Raw genomic sequence first — 17614 nt, 5'->3', positions numbered from 1 at the left:
AGGGAATCCGGGACTTGGGAGGTACTTGCACTGAGTGTTCAGATGGGTATTCCAAAGCAGTCTGTATTTTAGGAAATACAGTTACTCTCTCTCCCAGGGTCCGAGTATAGCGTAAACCACAGAAAAGGGAGCTGTGCCTGTACAGAACACCTCAACAAGCCTCACATTTGACCTAGGGCAAGGTCAGCTTCTCTGAGCCGAGCACACCTCTGGTCTCTTTACAGGACCCAAAGGTGGCAGAGGACAAACCACACCAGGAACTGATCCGAAACCAACCAAACGCATTTCACAGATGCCACCCAAATACCCTTCCAATGATGTCAACATTCAGGTGTGCTCGCTTCTTCCCAGGGATGAAACAGGATTAAATTTGACATCAGTACTCTCCTTACAGATCCCAGGAACCATCTACCTGCTTTATAGTATGCAGCTATGCCTCCTCTAGCTCCTGTTCAGGGACAAATAACAATAATGCTCAGGAAGTAATAACGGGTGAATAGCTGTGACCTTCTGGCTCTGACCCTATAAACTGCTTCACCAAGGAGGAGCTGAGAGCTGCTTCAGTTCCATGAAGTTTTGCTTCAGTCACACACGCTCTCTGCAAAACTTGCATTAATGAAGTTGGCTGCTCCCTCTGGGTGCTTCCACATGTTACCGCAAAGTTTCAGGACTTACTTAATACAGCAGGCAGTAACAAAATCCAGTCTAATGCCCTGGCTGAGCACAAACGATTATCATCTGAACAATGTGTGCCCTAAGAGCATGGAGAGGCTGGGCAAAATTAAAAACACAACAAAACAAAACAAAAAACCAAGGGGAGAAAATCGAGGGAGGCAGCCAGTCTTCCAAGGCAGACCAAAAGATCTTGGTAATAACGCAGGACCCAGCACAGGCACAAAGTGTCCTAAAGATTTCAAGTGTAAGAATTACAGACACCTCCTGCTCAGAAAACAAAGCAAAAACCAGTGCTGATGAGAGGTGCCAGCTGAGCAGCTTTGGAGTCAGAGCTTTTGTCTACAGGACAGACCAAGGTACATCGTGAACAGTACCAGCATATCATACAGGCAGCATTACAGCTTGCCTCAAAGAAAACCCCAGCACTGAAAGGGTACCTCAACGTTCACGGTCTATTCCCCTTGTTCCCTTGGGCTGGCAGGTTTCGATAAGAGACGCCGTTAGTATCATTCGCAGCAGAAGCAAGGGGGCTGATGGGGAGACATACTAGCAGGAATTATGCTGAGAAACATTCACGGTCTATTCCCCTTGTTCCCTTGGGCTGGCAGTTTCCGATAAGAGACCCTGTTAGTATCATTCGCGGCAGAAGCAAGGGGGCTGACGGAGAGACATACTAGTAGGAAATATGCTGAGATCACAGATTCACTTCTCATCCATCACCAGAAAGATGACGGCAATTTCATTCCTTCCTCATCTCTGCTGAACCAAAATTGGCAGGCGGGAGATGGAAGGCTTTTTCATCCCTGTATTCATTTAGAGCCTGTCAGTCATCTCAGTGCCTTTCACGCAGCTGGACAGACACTCACCAGTACCCTCTCCCCAAAACCACCACAAAACTGTGTCTCCTTGGTTCAGCATAGGTAACTAGGCACATGATCCAGAGAGTCTTTGCTGACCTAAAGTTTCAGCATCAGTACACTCTCCCTAAACACTTAGGTCTTACAATTTTTTACAGGCTTTCTCAGTTTGAGGTCACTAGGAGGAACCAAAAATCTCTCTTTGCCCATTAACCTTGGTTTGTACATCAGCACGAACCTGCCAACTCTGTTAGCAAGCCCACTTGCTAACACCTAAAATGCATCTCAGCTACAGTTCACTCAGCTGAATCACATGACTAAATCATTAGATTAACACACGGAAAACCCATGAATTCATACCATCCTTGCAGCCACAAGCTGTCCAGAAATAAAAATGGTTGTCAAAGAAGAGGGTCTACTTACTCACTGTATTATTTGTTCTGAAAATAAAGAATTATTCTCCCACGTGAACCTGAAGAGGGTTTAGTCCCAGGCAGTTTGTTCAAAAAAAAAAAAGGAAAGTTAGTCACTCCTGCCTGTCTCTCAAGCGTCACGCACTGTAAGAAATAAAGCCGGTCAGGCTGCCCAAGGCAGAACAATTTGTACACTTGCACTTCCACTGTCCAAGTTAATTTAAGTATAACTGGGACAAAACCCCCTATGCACCAAAAAAACCCAACTTTTCAATGGAAGGTTTTATTAAAGAAACACTACAGGATAACAGAGTGCATTCTGCTTTTATGCTACATGCTGTTAACACAGTCACCTCAAACACTGCGTATGGTTGTGATTAACTACAAAAATACAGAGAAAGAGGAGGGCAAGGGAAGCTATTTGGAAATTTTACCATAAAATAAAAGATTAGAGAAATCTGAATTCCAAACAGGATGTAAATGAGAGGACAAGACAATAATTCCTTACAGCACAATCAAAACACCAAGAAAGCAAGTTTTATGCTATTTACTCTGTAACACTACAAGAAAAATAAGTGAACCCAAAACCTTACTTAAAATAACAAATTGTTGTTTTTACATCATACATAACTACTGTGCTGACTCAGACCACTGATTTCTGAAGTATAGATACTTCTAGATTTAATAAGAAGGTACAGGTTCACTGAATCTCCCCACTCCACGGCATAAGCCAACTGCTCAGTAGCTCGAGCTGAACATATTCGCCCAGGACTCTCCCACCAGGAGCTCTGCTCCTCCTTTAGCAACATCTTTGGTCGCCATCAGAAGAGATCGCTGGCCTAGTAGAGCCACTGGAATGAAATAAAGCAAAAGGTCCTGGCTCCCATCACATGTGAAAAACTACAACATGACAGCGAGTACTGCTTTCCCAAGGATCCCAAGCAGCTCACTGAGTCACCAGGCTCACTGCCTCTGCACTTCACGCTTATCTTGAGGGACACTCGCCTGCCTCAAAATCAGGAGCTCCTGTGGAGCTCTTGTACGATGCCCTTGAACCAGTCAGCTTAGGTACAGACAAGACGCTAGGCACACCACCACAGACATTGATGCAAGCTGCAAACATGTCCTGAACACTGGATAAAAACACTGAAAAGGGCCCCTGCTACTAGCACCTGAAATATCTAAGGAAAGCCTGCTTTGGATGTGTTCATACAAGCCACAGGCATTATGGGGGCTCCTTGCCAATACTGAGCTAAGGCTCTCCAGCCTACTCAGAGAGCACCGAAAGTCAGGGTCCTCACGAGCTACCAGCTGACGGCCAATAGAGAAGGAAGTGGTCGCAAAGAGAGAACAAGAACGTGTTTCCACCCACATCATGGATTGCAAGCAAGGATGGAAGCAAATAGCAAATAAATGAAGTAGAAGGCAGCCAGCATTTAAAGCTCTTCCTGAGCAGCCAAGAAGATCTGCAGGGTACTATTTGGCCAGGGGACCCAACAGGCTACACCTGGCAGCAGGGTGAAAGTTATGACAGATAAGATGGTAACAAAATATCCTGGAAAAAAACAACCAACCAAAAGTACCACCTGGTCCACAAGTAGTGGCCTTGCATGCACCATCACAAGCCCCTGTGTAGACTGTGGCTCCCTGGTCTGATAGGAAACATCCCACCAAACTAATGGCATAAATTCCCCCAGCGCAGTGCTCGAAGTACCTTCTGAGCAATGTCACTGAATCTAGAAAGCTCCATTCCCCTGTGGAACGGGTCAGTATGAAAAGGCCAAGAGTTCATTTCAAGTCTCAGTGGCCCTCTGTGATTTCAACGCTCCTGCTGTGTGCTAAACCATGTGCTGTCATGACAGGACTAGACTCCTGACACCTGAGTGACCAAGTTCCTATTCAATAGCTGGACTAAGGCAGCTACCAGAGAAAGCCCACAGTTCCTGGTTTGTGGCTGGATAGTCTCGGCACACTGTCTGGATAGTCTCGGCACACTGTCTCTCCCCAGCAGAACAGCAGTAACTATCACTGACACCAACGCAGAAGGCAACTTGCCCGCTTAGCAACTCTGGCCACTGAAGAGAATTGCCTCTTGCTCAGAGACTTGCCTACGTATCTCAGTATATCTCAGCGTACTTGTAGATTTATCATTCCTGCCTATATGCCAATGTACTCAGGGTCAAAGAGGAAGAGGGAGAATCCAGCTCTTAATGAAACCAAAAGATGCTCGGTGACTTTGAGGAGCCCTAGACTACAGCCAACACCCTTTCAGGTGACCACTGCCATCTTCTTCTGTATTTGCACAGCTGCTAGCACAAGATCATCACAGCCAGCGTCTAAGCTCTCGGTATTATCACAACACAAAACCAATACTGGTATGACACTACACTTTGAATAATTAGTTATTAGTAATTATGAAAGAAGAAGTGTTTTCTAGAACTTGATAAACTCTGAGCTCAAGATAGCCCATGGTGTTAGCATCTAGGAGAGACAGGAAATTTTGTTCACAGTCTTCTATCCATATTAACATGTTTGGCTTTGGGTTTTGCCTCCCATGTTCCACATGTATTTCAACACGTGTATGCAGATAGCTGACTTCAATTCTCCTCTTAATTACTGCTAGTTTACAGTAGTCAGTCAAGAAGGTTGCACTGATGAGGGAAGGGGTAAACCCTACACAGAAAGTATCAATATAGCTAATCTTTTGCGTATTTGACCTCTGAGAGAGAGGTGGGAGGTGCAACTGGCTGAGGTCAATAATAGGAATCCCAGCAAAAATATATTTGCATCCCACAGCAGTGTGTGCTACAGGACAACAGTGCTTCCCTTACCCCCCAAAAAGCTGCAGGACCCCTTGCTCAAGAAACGAAAGGAGATTCTGAGCTTCTACGTGACTGTGCAACTACAGTGTCCCCTTACTACTTTTGCTGTATAAGCTCTTCCCCTGGGCTTTTTTCTCTTCTTTGCTGTAGTCTGCCCAACGTGCAGCTGAGTTGCAGCTAAATTCTTGCTATGATTCCGCTGGAGGAAGTGGGGTAATGGAAGGAGGACCTGGTTCAAAGTGAGAACGTGTCGAGGGAAAGAAAGAAGGCAGCAGCTTCAAAGACACAAACTGGGCCTCAGATGAGTTATCAGGAAGTGTCACGCCTTCCCTCTGCCTTGACCTCCCCTCCACAAAATTACCTTGCTCAGCGCAACGCGAATACGTGCCAAAAGCCAAGCCCTGTTTATCACGTAGGTTACCTTCAGGATCAGGTGAAACTTAAAGAGCTTTGGGAGCTGCTTCGTTCACACTTGTTAACTTCTTCTCTCTGGCACTTATAAACCTCAGACTTGGCAGAACAAGGGGCAATTGGACCTCGGATCTTACCCAGAAGTGGAAGCACAAGAGCTGAACTATTTCACAACTCTGTTTAAACAAGTTTCTAGTTTAGTTTGCTTGTCTGGCCCACAAGTATAATAATTATACAACCTATGTTCAAAATTAGGCTGCAAGTGACCTAATAATACCATAATTTTTTTTTAAAAGGAATCACCAACATATGTTCAAAATCCATCCCTCTATTATTGCTATTTTTAATTTTAATTTCTCTTCAGATAGGCCTAGGCAAAAAGATTACTTAATTCTCAGTACAAGTACATATACAGCATCAGGAAACGTTGTGAGACAGAATTCCAGTGCTGGCTAACATCCTCTGATATGCAAAAACACCACCAAATAAGATGAAGTTTTCCTACACTCCAGATTCTTTCCAACCTGTTCCCACAGCTGTTCGATAAAAAGTCTCAGAAAGTTAAAATGGAGAAGCACTTGGATCATAATAACCATTATCTGACAGATCTCTCTAGAAATCATTTTGTATCAGGAGAGACTGAAGTTTCCAACTGACAGACAAAAATAGCTACTGCTTTGATGAAAACTTGCAAAAAACCCCGCCAAAAACCAACCTCACCCAAACCCTCCAACTCTTTATTTCTTTTCACTGGAGATGATTAAAAGCATCTTACCCTGGATTATGCAGCTCAGTATGGGCCTCTAATAAAAGACTTCATTGCAAAATTGCCGTATGACTGAGTGAAACAATGGCTTCTTTATTAATATTTTAAAGACTCCTGAGGGAAATGCTGTACAGCTGAAATGCCCTCAGTGAAAGGTTCATTGCCATGCTATGCACTTCTGCTGTGTAATGTTTTACAAGCTGCGCTGCCCTGTGAATGGGGAGAGTTAGTTCTCAGCTGGTAGAGGCAGCTTGCATAATACCAGACAAGTTAATCGGTAACAAGCAATGCAGGAGACCTTTGTTCCGAGTGTGACATACACAAATTCCACACTAAGCACATTGACGCTTCTGAGAGTTACTCATTGACATGCTTTATTAAATTGCTTGGACTATACCTTGATGCACCAAAAAGATTAGTTTAACAGAGCTGCATCCCTCTGATGCCCTCCATCCCAAACTGTTGCACTATAACCTCAACCCACAGATCAGCTCACTACTGGTACAAAGGCATTTTTAGGGTGGATGATAGCAAGCACGTTGCAGCACGCCCATGTGTCGAGTCAATGGCAGCAGGCAGGCAAGGAAGCAGCAAACAGAAAAACGCAAGTTGGCAGCCAGCAGAGTGCTTCTGTAACAGGACACTGATCTTACGGAAATGGTTATGGGAAGCATTCGTCGTGTCCCCTCGCTGCAAGGTGAGTGCCCCCCTGTCCGCTCTGAACAGCTTGCTAAAACACCACCCTCCCCCCAGCCTCCCTGAATAAAGGCAAAGGGAAAGGAGGCATAAGGCATGCTTCTCCTGGCACTATTTGGAATGCCAGACCAAGGACAGCTGGCTTCTAGCAAGTGGAAGACACGCTGCACCAAAAGCCCAGGAGCAGCACAGCTCTTAACACTTGTCAGAGCATTTAGTTAATACCAAGTCTGAGGAAAACGATGCTGGTTTTCATTGCCCACAGCACTTGTCCGGACAAAATACATCTGCTGAACTGGCCCATCCTGTCACTGCTTATCTTACGACACCACCTCCCACCTCCCCAAGGCTGGATCCAACCAGCTGAACTTCCAGTGCCAGAACTTGTGCGAGTCTCCGTCCGTCAGACCACCATCGCTGATCTGTACAGCTAGATGATATTACTCGTTTGCTTAAATGCCTTAGAAACAGTAAGCCGGTCTCACTGGTGCAAGGCTAAGCAAGGCAAAGAAGAGCTTCCAGCAGTACGTTGCACTGTCTGCCAGTCCCCAGCCTCACTCCCGAACACCGCTGCACAGCTGAAATTCAAAGTAGTGATAGGGAGAAAAACAACCATCGTGACAGCTCTCAGAAGACAAACAAATCCCACTCTTCTTTGATAACAGCAAAATCATCTCCCTTCAATAGGTTATTTTCATGTCTGTGGATGCCACAAATAGCTCTGAGGCAAGGGAGAAGGCCAGCAAATGATACTCGAGGAGGTCTTTGCTACTGCCTGGCTGGAAGGCTGCCTGCGACGCTGAAAACTGACACATTTCCCTCCATGGTCCCAATGCCCAAGGCAGAGCCTGACAGCACCCAGCAGCCACGCGGAGGCATGCACGCAGCACCCTGGGAAGTCAGGGGAAAGAGCACCCATGGGGACCCAAGACTGAGGAGGCAGCTGGCACACGAAAACTGGCCCAACAGCCCACCCCCCTCTGCAGTTTCTCACATAGCCTACCAAACACGCAAAGGCACATGTAAGCACACGCCAGCAACAGCTGTGACATTATTGCCCACTAGAAGAATTAGTCACCTAATAACAGCATCTTCCTTGGGAACAGAGAGAAGGTTATTTCACCCAGAACTCAATTTTTACCTATCTCACAGCAAATCCTTCTTCATGCATATCTTACTAAGAGCAGCATCCTCTCCCTCTACGTATAAGTACACACACGCATATATACATATGACTATTAAGCATTTTTTAATTATGCAAAGAAACCCCATGAGACTGACTGATTGCCCACCCCTGGCATAGGAACACAAAGCTAGTGTGGATGGCTCAGACACAGCAGGCTGCACCTCAGCAGAGAGACCTTTCAGGTTACCCCAGATGTGTGCAGTCTATCATCCCTGGAGTATTTTGCTGCAGTACAAATGCCCTTATGGAACTGCTCACAAAGAAAAACACCTTGAACCGCACAGTATGAGCAACAATTTACAGGCAGAGCGTGCCAAAACCCAGAAATACTGGTTTTGTTGTAACTGCAGGTCTAGGCTACCAGTTTTTTTTATGGTTGCAGATTATGTGGATTCCTGCATAATCTGAAAGGTACTCAGCCACTTGAGACCCAATGAACTGAGGTGTGTGTACAGCACCACCTCCTGTGGAAAGTTTTACTCACTGTACTTCCAGTGATGTGAATAAGGCCTTCACTGACTGATTTTGAATTTGCCTTCACTTCTTCAAGGAGGCACATAAACCATGAAGTCTGGAAGCCACAATACCTTGTATCAAGTGCTTCAATTAAAACTAGTCCAGGAATGACTAATTTCAAGGAAACTTGTTTTGCCTAGAGAATGATGATTCATCAGATCCAACGGTTTGCAAGCTTCTATTTCAACAAGATATTTATCAGAAATGTTCCTCAGGTCAAAGACAGTGAGTTGAGAAACAGAATTGTCTTTCACCATGTGTACATGAAAGACACAAATGCAAAACCGTCTCTACTCTGTTAAATATTTGAGCACTTACTTGACATATAAAACACGCATGTTCCAGTCCTTGCTCTACCTGACTCAGAGGGTACATGAATGCAGGTGAGTACTGTAATTGTTTGCTTGCTCCAAATAGTATCTGCTTTATATAAAAAAAATTTTAAAAAAATTGACGAGAGGTAGAGCAGTACCTGCCTTGGATGTGGGAAACAAATGCAAACCCCTGCTCTGAATGAGTGTCCTATGTAACATCAGAGGATCAGAAAAATTACGAAACTCCTGGTTTAGCCTTCACTCATAAAACCACATAATCTCATAAATACTCCATCACTATCAGACTGCCTTCCCTACTTCCTCCTTCCTTTCCTCTCCCCATTAAAATGGGAAACTGATGACAAGGCTGAGGAAACAGACTGTTCTGAGCTATTTGTGTCTATCCATTGTCACTTATGAAAATACATTTTGTACTGATACAAGGACACACAAGTCTATGAAGTAAATAAATAAGTGTCTGACCCAGTAAGTCAAAGAGCTCATCCAAGAAGCTTCAGGGCAATATTCACCCTCCTCCTGTATCACTAAACTAGGAATAAAAGAAGCAGGTACAGCTTTACAACTGAAAATACACTGATTTTTCCATTGTGACCAGTTGCATTTTAGGCTCAACTGCATCTCCCCTCCTCTCTTGAGCCAAAGTGAGTTATTCATTAATTCTGGTATGCTTTAGTCACTGCCTAAAACATGAAGTAGTTTGTAGAACAAAGACAGGAGTTAAGGGTCAAACTGGTGGGAGCAAGTGCTGGTATTTGCTTTTGGGGTTTGTTTGTTTCTTTGTTTGAGGGGTTTTTAAGATTAAAAGTGAACTTTCCTTTTCCCAGGTCCATGGAAAAGAGGTCTAGCAAAAAAACATTGAAAAACTGCTGTACTACATTAATTATATATAGTGTTCTAAAACTAGGTGCACAAGCTGACCCTTATTTAGTTAATTAGTCCTTGCTGTTCCTGAGACAGTGTTGTTCTCTCTCCTTTCCCCGAGTACTCCTTGGTCATGATTTTGGGGAGAAAGGTCACTATCTTGCCCCTCCTAGTGACGGTCAACTAAGTCTGAACCACCAATGTCACCTAGAGTTTGGCTATTAACTTCAGCAAGCATTTGATCTTGCCCTTAATTACCTATCTCATCTCCTGTAAGAAGTCTCCATTTGCGGACAATCAGACAGCAGCTGCCATTGCAAACACTTTTCAAATTTCAGTTAGATCTTAAACTGTGGGTGATGAAAACTGCAGAGAAGGGTGGAGAAATCTTAAAATAAGCAGTATCTGGCACTAAGGATACCTAACTGAGTCCTCAGGAAAGCACCAGTGTGTTCCCTTCTACACAGGAACATGCCTTTATTGTGCTTTCATAAATACCATGCATTTAAGGCCCATGATAGCATAGTAGGTCAACCAGGTATCTCCCCTTTTCATCTCCATTTGGTTCTGGAAGTTCAAAAGTCACAAAACCAATTAACACACAGACCAACCTATTCAGCTTCCCATTCACAAGGTGGCAACAGCAGCAGTCCCTTTGACCATCTTGCCTCCAAGGTCCTTTGGGCATTGCTGACCCTGCAGATGTGCACACAGAACATGCGACCACAACAGAGTCAGGACTGTGGCAGGGACCTCTAATAAGCTGCTTTAGCATTAACAGCATAAGTACTCCACACGCCAGCCACACAGACACAGCTAAGGCTTTCGTTGTACAAACCCACTGGGCTCAATTCAAGCTCAGAGATACTGGGACTTCCACTCTGCAGCCCTCAGACCTCTAAGGAGGGAAATGGGAACGTCTGGAAAAGGATGATTCAGCCATCAAACATGGTCAAGGTTGTACAGAAGCTCTGAATCAAAGGCAGTAAACATCTTTATTCATGGTGTATCAGACCCGCTCTGCCTGCTTTTGGGCTGTAACAGTTCCCGGAGGCCCACCTCTCTGGTTCACCAAGAGTTTCAGAAAGCTTACATCACAGCACCCTCTCTCCAAGAAAGCTTACGGGGTTTCAGAAGAGTAAATAAGCTACTTCCTATTCTGGAAAAAAAAAACCAAAAACAAACCAAAACCCAACCAAACCGACAACAACAACAACAACAACAACAACCCCAAACCAACCAAACAAAACCCAACCCAAACCAAAAAGAAACCCACAAAACACCAAAACCAACCAACGAACCCACCCCTCAAAAAACCCCACCAAAATATATATAGTAGGAATTGGGGGGAAAAAAGTGTTAGAAATTTTGTTTCATTATTTCTAATAATGATTCTGCAGTTTGCTTTCTAAAATTTGTTGCATTTAGTATTTTATTTGGAGAAGAGAAATATAAATCAGAACATCTTCATACAGAATTTCAGAGCCAAACACTTTCATGCCAAAATTTGAAAAGTGGCTTAGGCAAGCTCAGCTAAAATCAGCACCAGAGTTAGAAATGAAACTCTAGAGTTCCTAACTCTTGTGCCTGAATTCAGATTGCCAAACTCACCTTTTATCAGCAAAACAGGAGTGCAAGAATTTGCATATAGGCTGGTTTTTGGAGCTATACTGGGTAGTAACTGTAGCAGGGTATTAACACTACAAAAAACAATGCCACCTGAAGAAAGGAAAGAGACTGCTAGGGATGAATTAATTTTCTTTGAGGTTTTAAAAAGGACCCTTAACCTTTGTAGTACAAATCTAGTAGGTCAGATTTCTCTCCAAACTTTACTCCAGACTCCTGCTCAACTAATCAGTTTTTCTGCAATGATACTGTAAAGCTTTTATAGCAACAGCAGCATTAACATCTCAGCAACAGCAACATCTCCTACCAGAAGGAGGATGTAACGAATACATGCTAAGTCCATATCGAAAGAAGTGAGTTCCACTGTGCCAACATAGCCAAGGTCATTCTCCTCAATGACAAGTGCATTACCTATCTCTAAATTCACCTCCTCTGAGGCTGGGAATAATTGCTCTGTTAACCTTAGTTTATTAAAGTATTCAGTTACCCATTAAAAAATGAAAATATTCACTACCATTTAGTGAACAACACACTTCTTAAAAATGTTAGTCTGGCTCAGTTTCCTTCGATGGTTGTCTTGCATGCCACGCAGTCACTCTGCTCTAGCCCAGCATGTACAGCACTGTTACAGTTATTGGGGCTGAGGGGGGCGGAAAGGTCTGGTTTCTGCTTGCCAGCAAATGAGACCTCTGTGACTGGATTTAAGCTCCTCTCACAGAAAAGCTCACCGAGGAAAAAGTCCTTCCCAAGGATGACCTCTGTGTATACTGTATCATTTCTTTTTCATCAGTTGTGACAAGCCCTTGCACTTAAGCAAATCCAGAGGTTATTTTTATTTTGCTTACCTAAGTTTTCAGGCAACTACATTTCTTACAGAACACAGATCTAAAGATACTCCAAGAATTAGTGTTACCAGTAAAAAGGTTTCTATTGTTTACATTATAATGCTTATTTGCCAAACAATCAGAATGAAACTGCTTTATTTACTCATTAAAGAACATTGACCGATGTCCTTTACAAGTGCTGGCTTAATCTGGACTGTTAATAGAAGAAACTACAGATGAAGAGCCACATTCTGTGTACAATCAAAAAAAGATTTTAGATCCCTCTCCAAAAAAAATACAATCAATAAATGACTGTTAAAATGACCAGTCTGCAATGGAAACTGCAAAGTATGTAGTCAGAGTAATACTAGATCAAGAAATTAGCTTATGATTCAGCTGCGGGATTCAAAGGACAAACACATGTAGTGGAGACCTTGAGAAAGAACTTGTCTCAATTTTTGTTTTGGAGAAGCAATTCTACTGCTTTGTCCCACCCACCTCACTTACAGTAGCTGTAAACTCAATTTAAGCAACTAGCAAAATGGGGTTATACCTGCTTTGCACCAGCATAAAGGAGACAGACTGTGGACAAGGAAGAGAGAGAGAGAGAATTCTGCTGAAGTACTAAAATGCTCTGTAAGTGTCGGTGAGACTTTCATTTTTCCCTTGCAGGCTATGCCTTTTTTTCTGCTGCCACTGAAAAGCCATGACTGAGGGATTTTAGGCATTTGGTGACAAATACCTGTTTGCTTGTTTAAATCCAGTCCCTCTGGGCAGAAACTAGAAGCTGTCAACTTTTAATGACAGCTTGGAAACGGTTTAAAAAGCTGGAACTCTGTTGATACTGGATGCCATTCTCAGTGTTGAATTTCACCAGTCTATTCCTTAAACTAGATGCAATTTCCTGGCAAACAGCCCTTTAACTCACAGATCTGATTTTATTTCATGAAGGGAGATAGTGACGCAGTTCGCTCTTCCTCTGCTCAATGAAAACACCCTTTTGGCAGTGCAAAATTATCCAAGCTAGGACAACTCTTGCTGCTCCATCATTCTGCTATAGTCTGACAGCAAAACACTCACAAATACACGTAGACAGTAAAACAGAAGGTATGCATGCGCTGGAAAAACATCTGCATTGATGCAGAGATCCATCCAAGATATGCTTATACACTGCTTCAACCCCCTTGTACAGACCTTAGTTTTGAGGCATAGAATTGAGTGAGCTTGTTCTGGTTGTCATAGTGAGTACTTCTGTCTTTACAAACTCCCTTAATTTAACATTTTCCCATTTTATTGGACTTTAATGAAAGCATGCAAAGCCAAAATCAATTAATAATTAGTAAGTTAATATAAAACACAGGAAATACCAACTGATGTGCATAATTATGACTGTCTACAAATAAACCTGGACCCTATCTGGAGAATTCGAATCCCTAGTGCCTGTAATATTCCAAGCCCCACACAAGCTCACTGTAGAGACAATCCAGATCAGGAGTCATGATGGTCATCCAAGAAAGGGCTAAGAAGGTGTCCCTGCAGAAGGACTGTTAGGTGCTGATATCCAGTCCCAAAGACACATTCAGCCAAACAGAAGACTCTTGACTTTCATTGTATTAAATTCTTCATTGTACTATATTCACTCAAAAACCGCATGGATGAATTTTTTACAGTATCAGAATTAACCAAGTTAAATGCCCTTCATAAACTCCTTGCTTTTGTTTCTAGTTGATCACTGGTCTCCACAACAGCTACTCCACATATAAAACACTTCAACAGCTTAAAACAGTGTCAGATATAGCTTTTCACTTTAAAACTTCCTATGATATAAAAGCACATGTTTGTCTTACCTCCAAAAGTCCGTCTTCAGGTAGGTCTGTGCAGTGGACAGCATTCTGAATCTTGTTCTTCCCAAAGACAGCACGCAGAGTTCCAGGTCGGAGATGACGAGCTATTTCCTATTAAACACAAGAAAACCAAAAGACCTTTGTGAACCACACTGTCACAATGTTCCTTTATATTGTGGACACAATAGAATCTTATAAAGTAAAACATTATTGTGCTATTAGTATGTGTGGTACGCTATAAAAGAAAATGAAAATTCCAGCTTGCACTACACACATACACAACTGTTGAAAAAACATGACCAAGACTGTGAAAACTAACTGCTTGAAATTGGGCCAGTCAAGCCACCTTGAGTGAAACACAGGACCCTTCATATTACAGATACACCTTCTTGGCACTTGTATTAATACAATTAGCTCATGTTAACACCTTTGCAGCTCTCAAGCACAGAATGTGCTGTCCTTAGTCACCAGACACAAGCATACCACCTTGCAGAGTGCCTCCCCTAACACTGAACTACTTGCCTCAGAACCTGGCATTTGTGAAGCCCAGCTACTGAACAGCCTCTTGGTCTTCTCCTCTGTGGTGCTTCTCTGACCGTGACCAGTGGCAACATCTAATCCCCTCTGAGGATCAGTCCAGACTCTCTCTCCATCTTCCTCTGTACTTTGAAGTTGACATTTCAATACTCTTCTCCATCTGCAATGCCAAACACCTCCTTAGCCTCTCAGAGTGTTTCTCTTACTACAGCAGATACACTCCGGTCCTGAGATAATGTTCCTCCCCTACCTCTTTTCCGTGGTATATCTCTCATCTTATACTGCAGAGGACTGCCTTCATTGGCTCTCCCCTCCACCATGCTCTTTCTTTCAAGGCATAATGCAGTCCTGCTGTACTTCTCTGCGCTATCACCTTGCAGTGTTGTCTTTTAATCCCTTTCCTACGCCAACTGTGCTACACCTTGTTGGCCTCTCTTCCCAACACCCTGAAGCTCTTCTCCAAGCCTACCTCATGCACAGTGTGCCTCCTTTTAAAATTCAGTGGTGATGGCATTAACCCAGTTTTCCCTCCCTAAAACCCTTTGGACATTCTTCTATGAGTGTGTCCTGAGCACTGCTGCCTGTGAGGGCACAGGCCGATGACAAGCTCACACTACAACTACTGAACAAAAAAAAGCATTCTTCCTTGCCAACAGAGCCTACATCGGCCCCTTTCTGAAAAGGCACTGGGCACATTAGGGTGTAATCACTTTGGAAGTGGCCAGCACAGTTTCACTGTGCCACTCCCAGGTGTTTGTTTCGGTGTCACAGCTGGAGGTTACTGCCCCTGCAGCCAAGTCACCAGACTGGATTGTCCAAGCATTTCTTAACTTTCAGTGTCAAATGGGTTCAAAGTGACTTCAGTAGTGGCTCTTGGTTGACCTGGAAAACTTTGCACAGGTACAGATGAGAACCACTCACATGATGCACACTCTCTTCTGGGATGGCAGTGAATGTTTTAAGCTAGTCCCCAAAGACCTCACAAGAACATTATCTGACAACACCCTTTAGCCACTTTCCAGCTTCACCCACTTGTCATGTCTCATTTCTAAACTAAGACAATTGGACCTAAAGGAGAAGATTTTCTCTTAGCCCAGCAAGTCCCAGATATTTTTCTGTAATAACAATTACCAATTATAGTGATCTGTTACCTAGTAACCTAGATCTGTTACCTATGGTGATCTATTACCCACCTGGATGATAATTAAACTGCTTTAATGCTTGGAGTGTGTCTAACCCACAACATGCTACAAGGAGAAGTTTCAGTTCCCCATTGTTACTGTGTGTACATCACAGGTCATAAGGATCTTTGGATATGGATGTCAAGGATATTTGAATAAGATACACTCAACGTCAAACAAACTTTGCTTCAGAGGAAAGTTCAAGAATTTCACTTTCAAAAAAAAAAAAACTCCCCAAGGAGAAAAAACCCCTCCCCTACATGGTCCTCATTAAAGGCTTGCGATAAGAAAGTCTGCTGGAGGAACAAAAGTCACATGCCAGTTAACTATAGCTATGTGACACTTGAATCAAGCCTTTCTTGAAACAACTGTTGATCCTGGTAACAACTAGCTGTCAGGAAGCCAGCGATAGCACTAGGGTTTCAATTATTTTAAGGCAAGTTTGGGCATACTAGAAAAAATTATCGTGGCTATGAAATCTTTGGAAAAACTTTAGCAAGAAACAGCTCAGATCAAAAAAGCTAAAGCTTGGTATTTCATATGCTGTTTATTTCCTATCCATGAAACTCTTTTGCTCAAACTGTTCCATCCTCCAACTGGTCCAAAAATGCTGCTTCTTATGAAACTTTCCCAAGTTTTCCCTTGACCCACCTTCCTCACCAAACCCACTTTTCTTTTTTTTTTGTTTTTGTTTTTGCTTTCTTTCTTTCTTTAAAAGCAACTCTGGCCTCCTGACTTATCATTTGTCCTAAGCTCTCATTTCTACTTCACAAATTCGTAACAAAAGACCTCATGTTTCTTCTCTCGGACTCACTCTCACTAACATTGGCAAAAGCTCCTACTGCTGCAGTACACAATCTCCTGTTCTTCCTTCAATTTTTCAATGCCGGTTGCTATGCATTCTCCTCCCCTCCTGAAACTGATCAGCTGTACACAAAGGTAGGTACTCCAGCACTTTACATTATAAGCACCTGATTAATAAGAATCTAAATAAACCTTTCTTGCCATCAGTTAACAAACAGGACAAGAGGTAAAGCAGTCTCTGATTATATTTACATAGCCAAAAAAGGTCAATAATTGTCAATTCCGAAGTTTTGCTATTCCGTGCTTTCTTACTACACCATTGAGGAACCCTCAGGGAACAAGGCCTCTGTAAATGACGGAGATACAAAGAGCTCTATGGATGATATATAGGTGTCCTTGTGTACGTATGGCTGGAAATCTTGGGAACGTTTCAGGGAAGGAGGAATAGAGTTCCTTACAGAACTTATTCCTCACAGCACGTATTAATGTACACTCTTCTGCTCCACGACAGGAAGCTTGCCAAGCATTTTATTTATAAGGCCTCATCTGCAACAACAGGGAGATACAAATATAAAAATGGGGTTTGGGTTGGTTCCCCCACACCCCTCCATCCCCTTTTAAATGTCTTTCCTAAGCTTTCTCCTGAGTGTAGTTTCTGGTATATGTGTTTCATGTACTGGTTGTCAAAAACTTTTTGAAAGGAGTTAAGAGTGGGATGGTGGAGGAGTTAAGAGCAGCTACAGCTCTACCATATGCATGAGAGGAGAGTAACAAGTGTGCGCTGGAACTTCATGTGCATGTGTAAATGGGGATGCCATGAACTCACACCTCACGTAAAGAAAACACTGTCTGCGGCAAAACAAACCATGGCTGCTGTACCAAAAGGCTTCATCCTCTTTGGTCTTATTCAGCAGGTTATTTGATCACACCTCACAGGCTGGGCTTTGATCTACAGCTAGCCCTTTGAAGATCCTTGTCCTACACAAGATACAGATGCACATATTTCATGTTTCTCTCTATCGCATAACTGTGCCCAGTGCAATACTGCCTGTATGAAGTACTTGGCACATTCTAAAATCTTTCTATTTCTGTACAAGTTAAGGGAAACAAAAATGTCACCAATGCCAGTAATATGTCAAAATCAGACTGAAAAATCATAAACATACTCATGAGCAAAGCTCATTAACTGCTTTTCCTTCAAATGGCTGTTTTTTTCATGGGCTGGATGGGAAGTTATACAGAACAGTAACATGTATTCCA

General features: G+C 43.1%; 1 protein-coding gene across 2 annotated transcripts in view; it reads right to left on the bottom strand.

Moving 5' to 3' along the window:
- Nucleotides 1-17614, bottom strand: part of NME7 (NME/NM23 family member 7) — a 92869-nt gene that overhangs the window by 3530 nt on the left and 71725 nt on the right. For both annotated transcript variants that reach the window (XM_030019822.2, XM_030019823.2), the window contains exon 11: nt 13836-13943. In XM_030019822.2, coding sequence (XP_029875682.1) covers nt 13836-13943 — 108 coding nt within the window. The remainder of the gene's footprint in view (nt 1-13835; nt 13944-17614) is intronic.

This window comes from Aquila chrysaetos, chromosome 7 (genome assembly GCF_900496995.4).
Source record: "Aquila chrysaetos chrysaetos chromosome 7, bAquChr1.4, whole genome shotgun sequence".
Taxonomy (NCBI): Eukaryota; Metazoa; Chordata; class Aves; order Accipitriformes; family Accipitridae; genus Aquila; species Aquila chrysaetos.
This window is presented reverse-complemented; position numbering and strand designations above follow the sequence as displayed.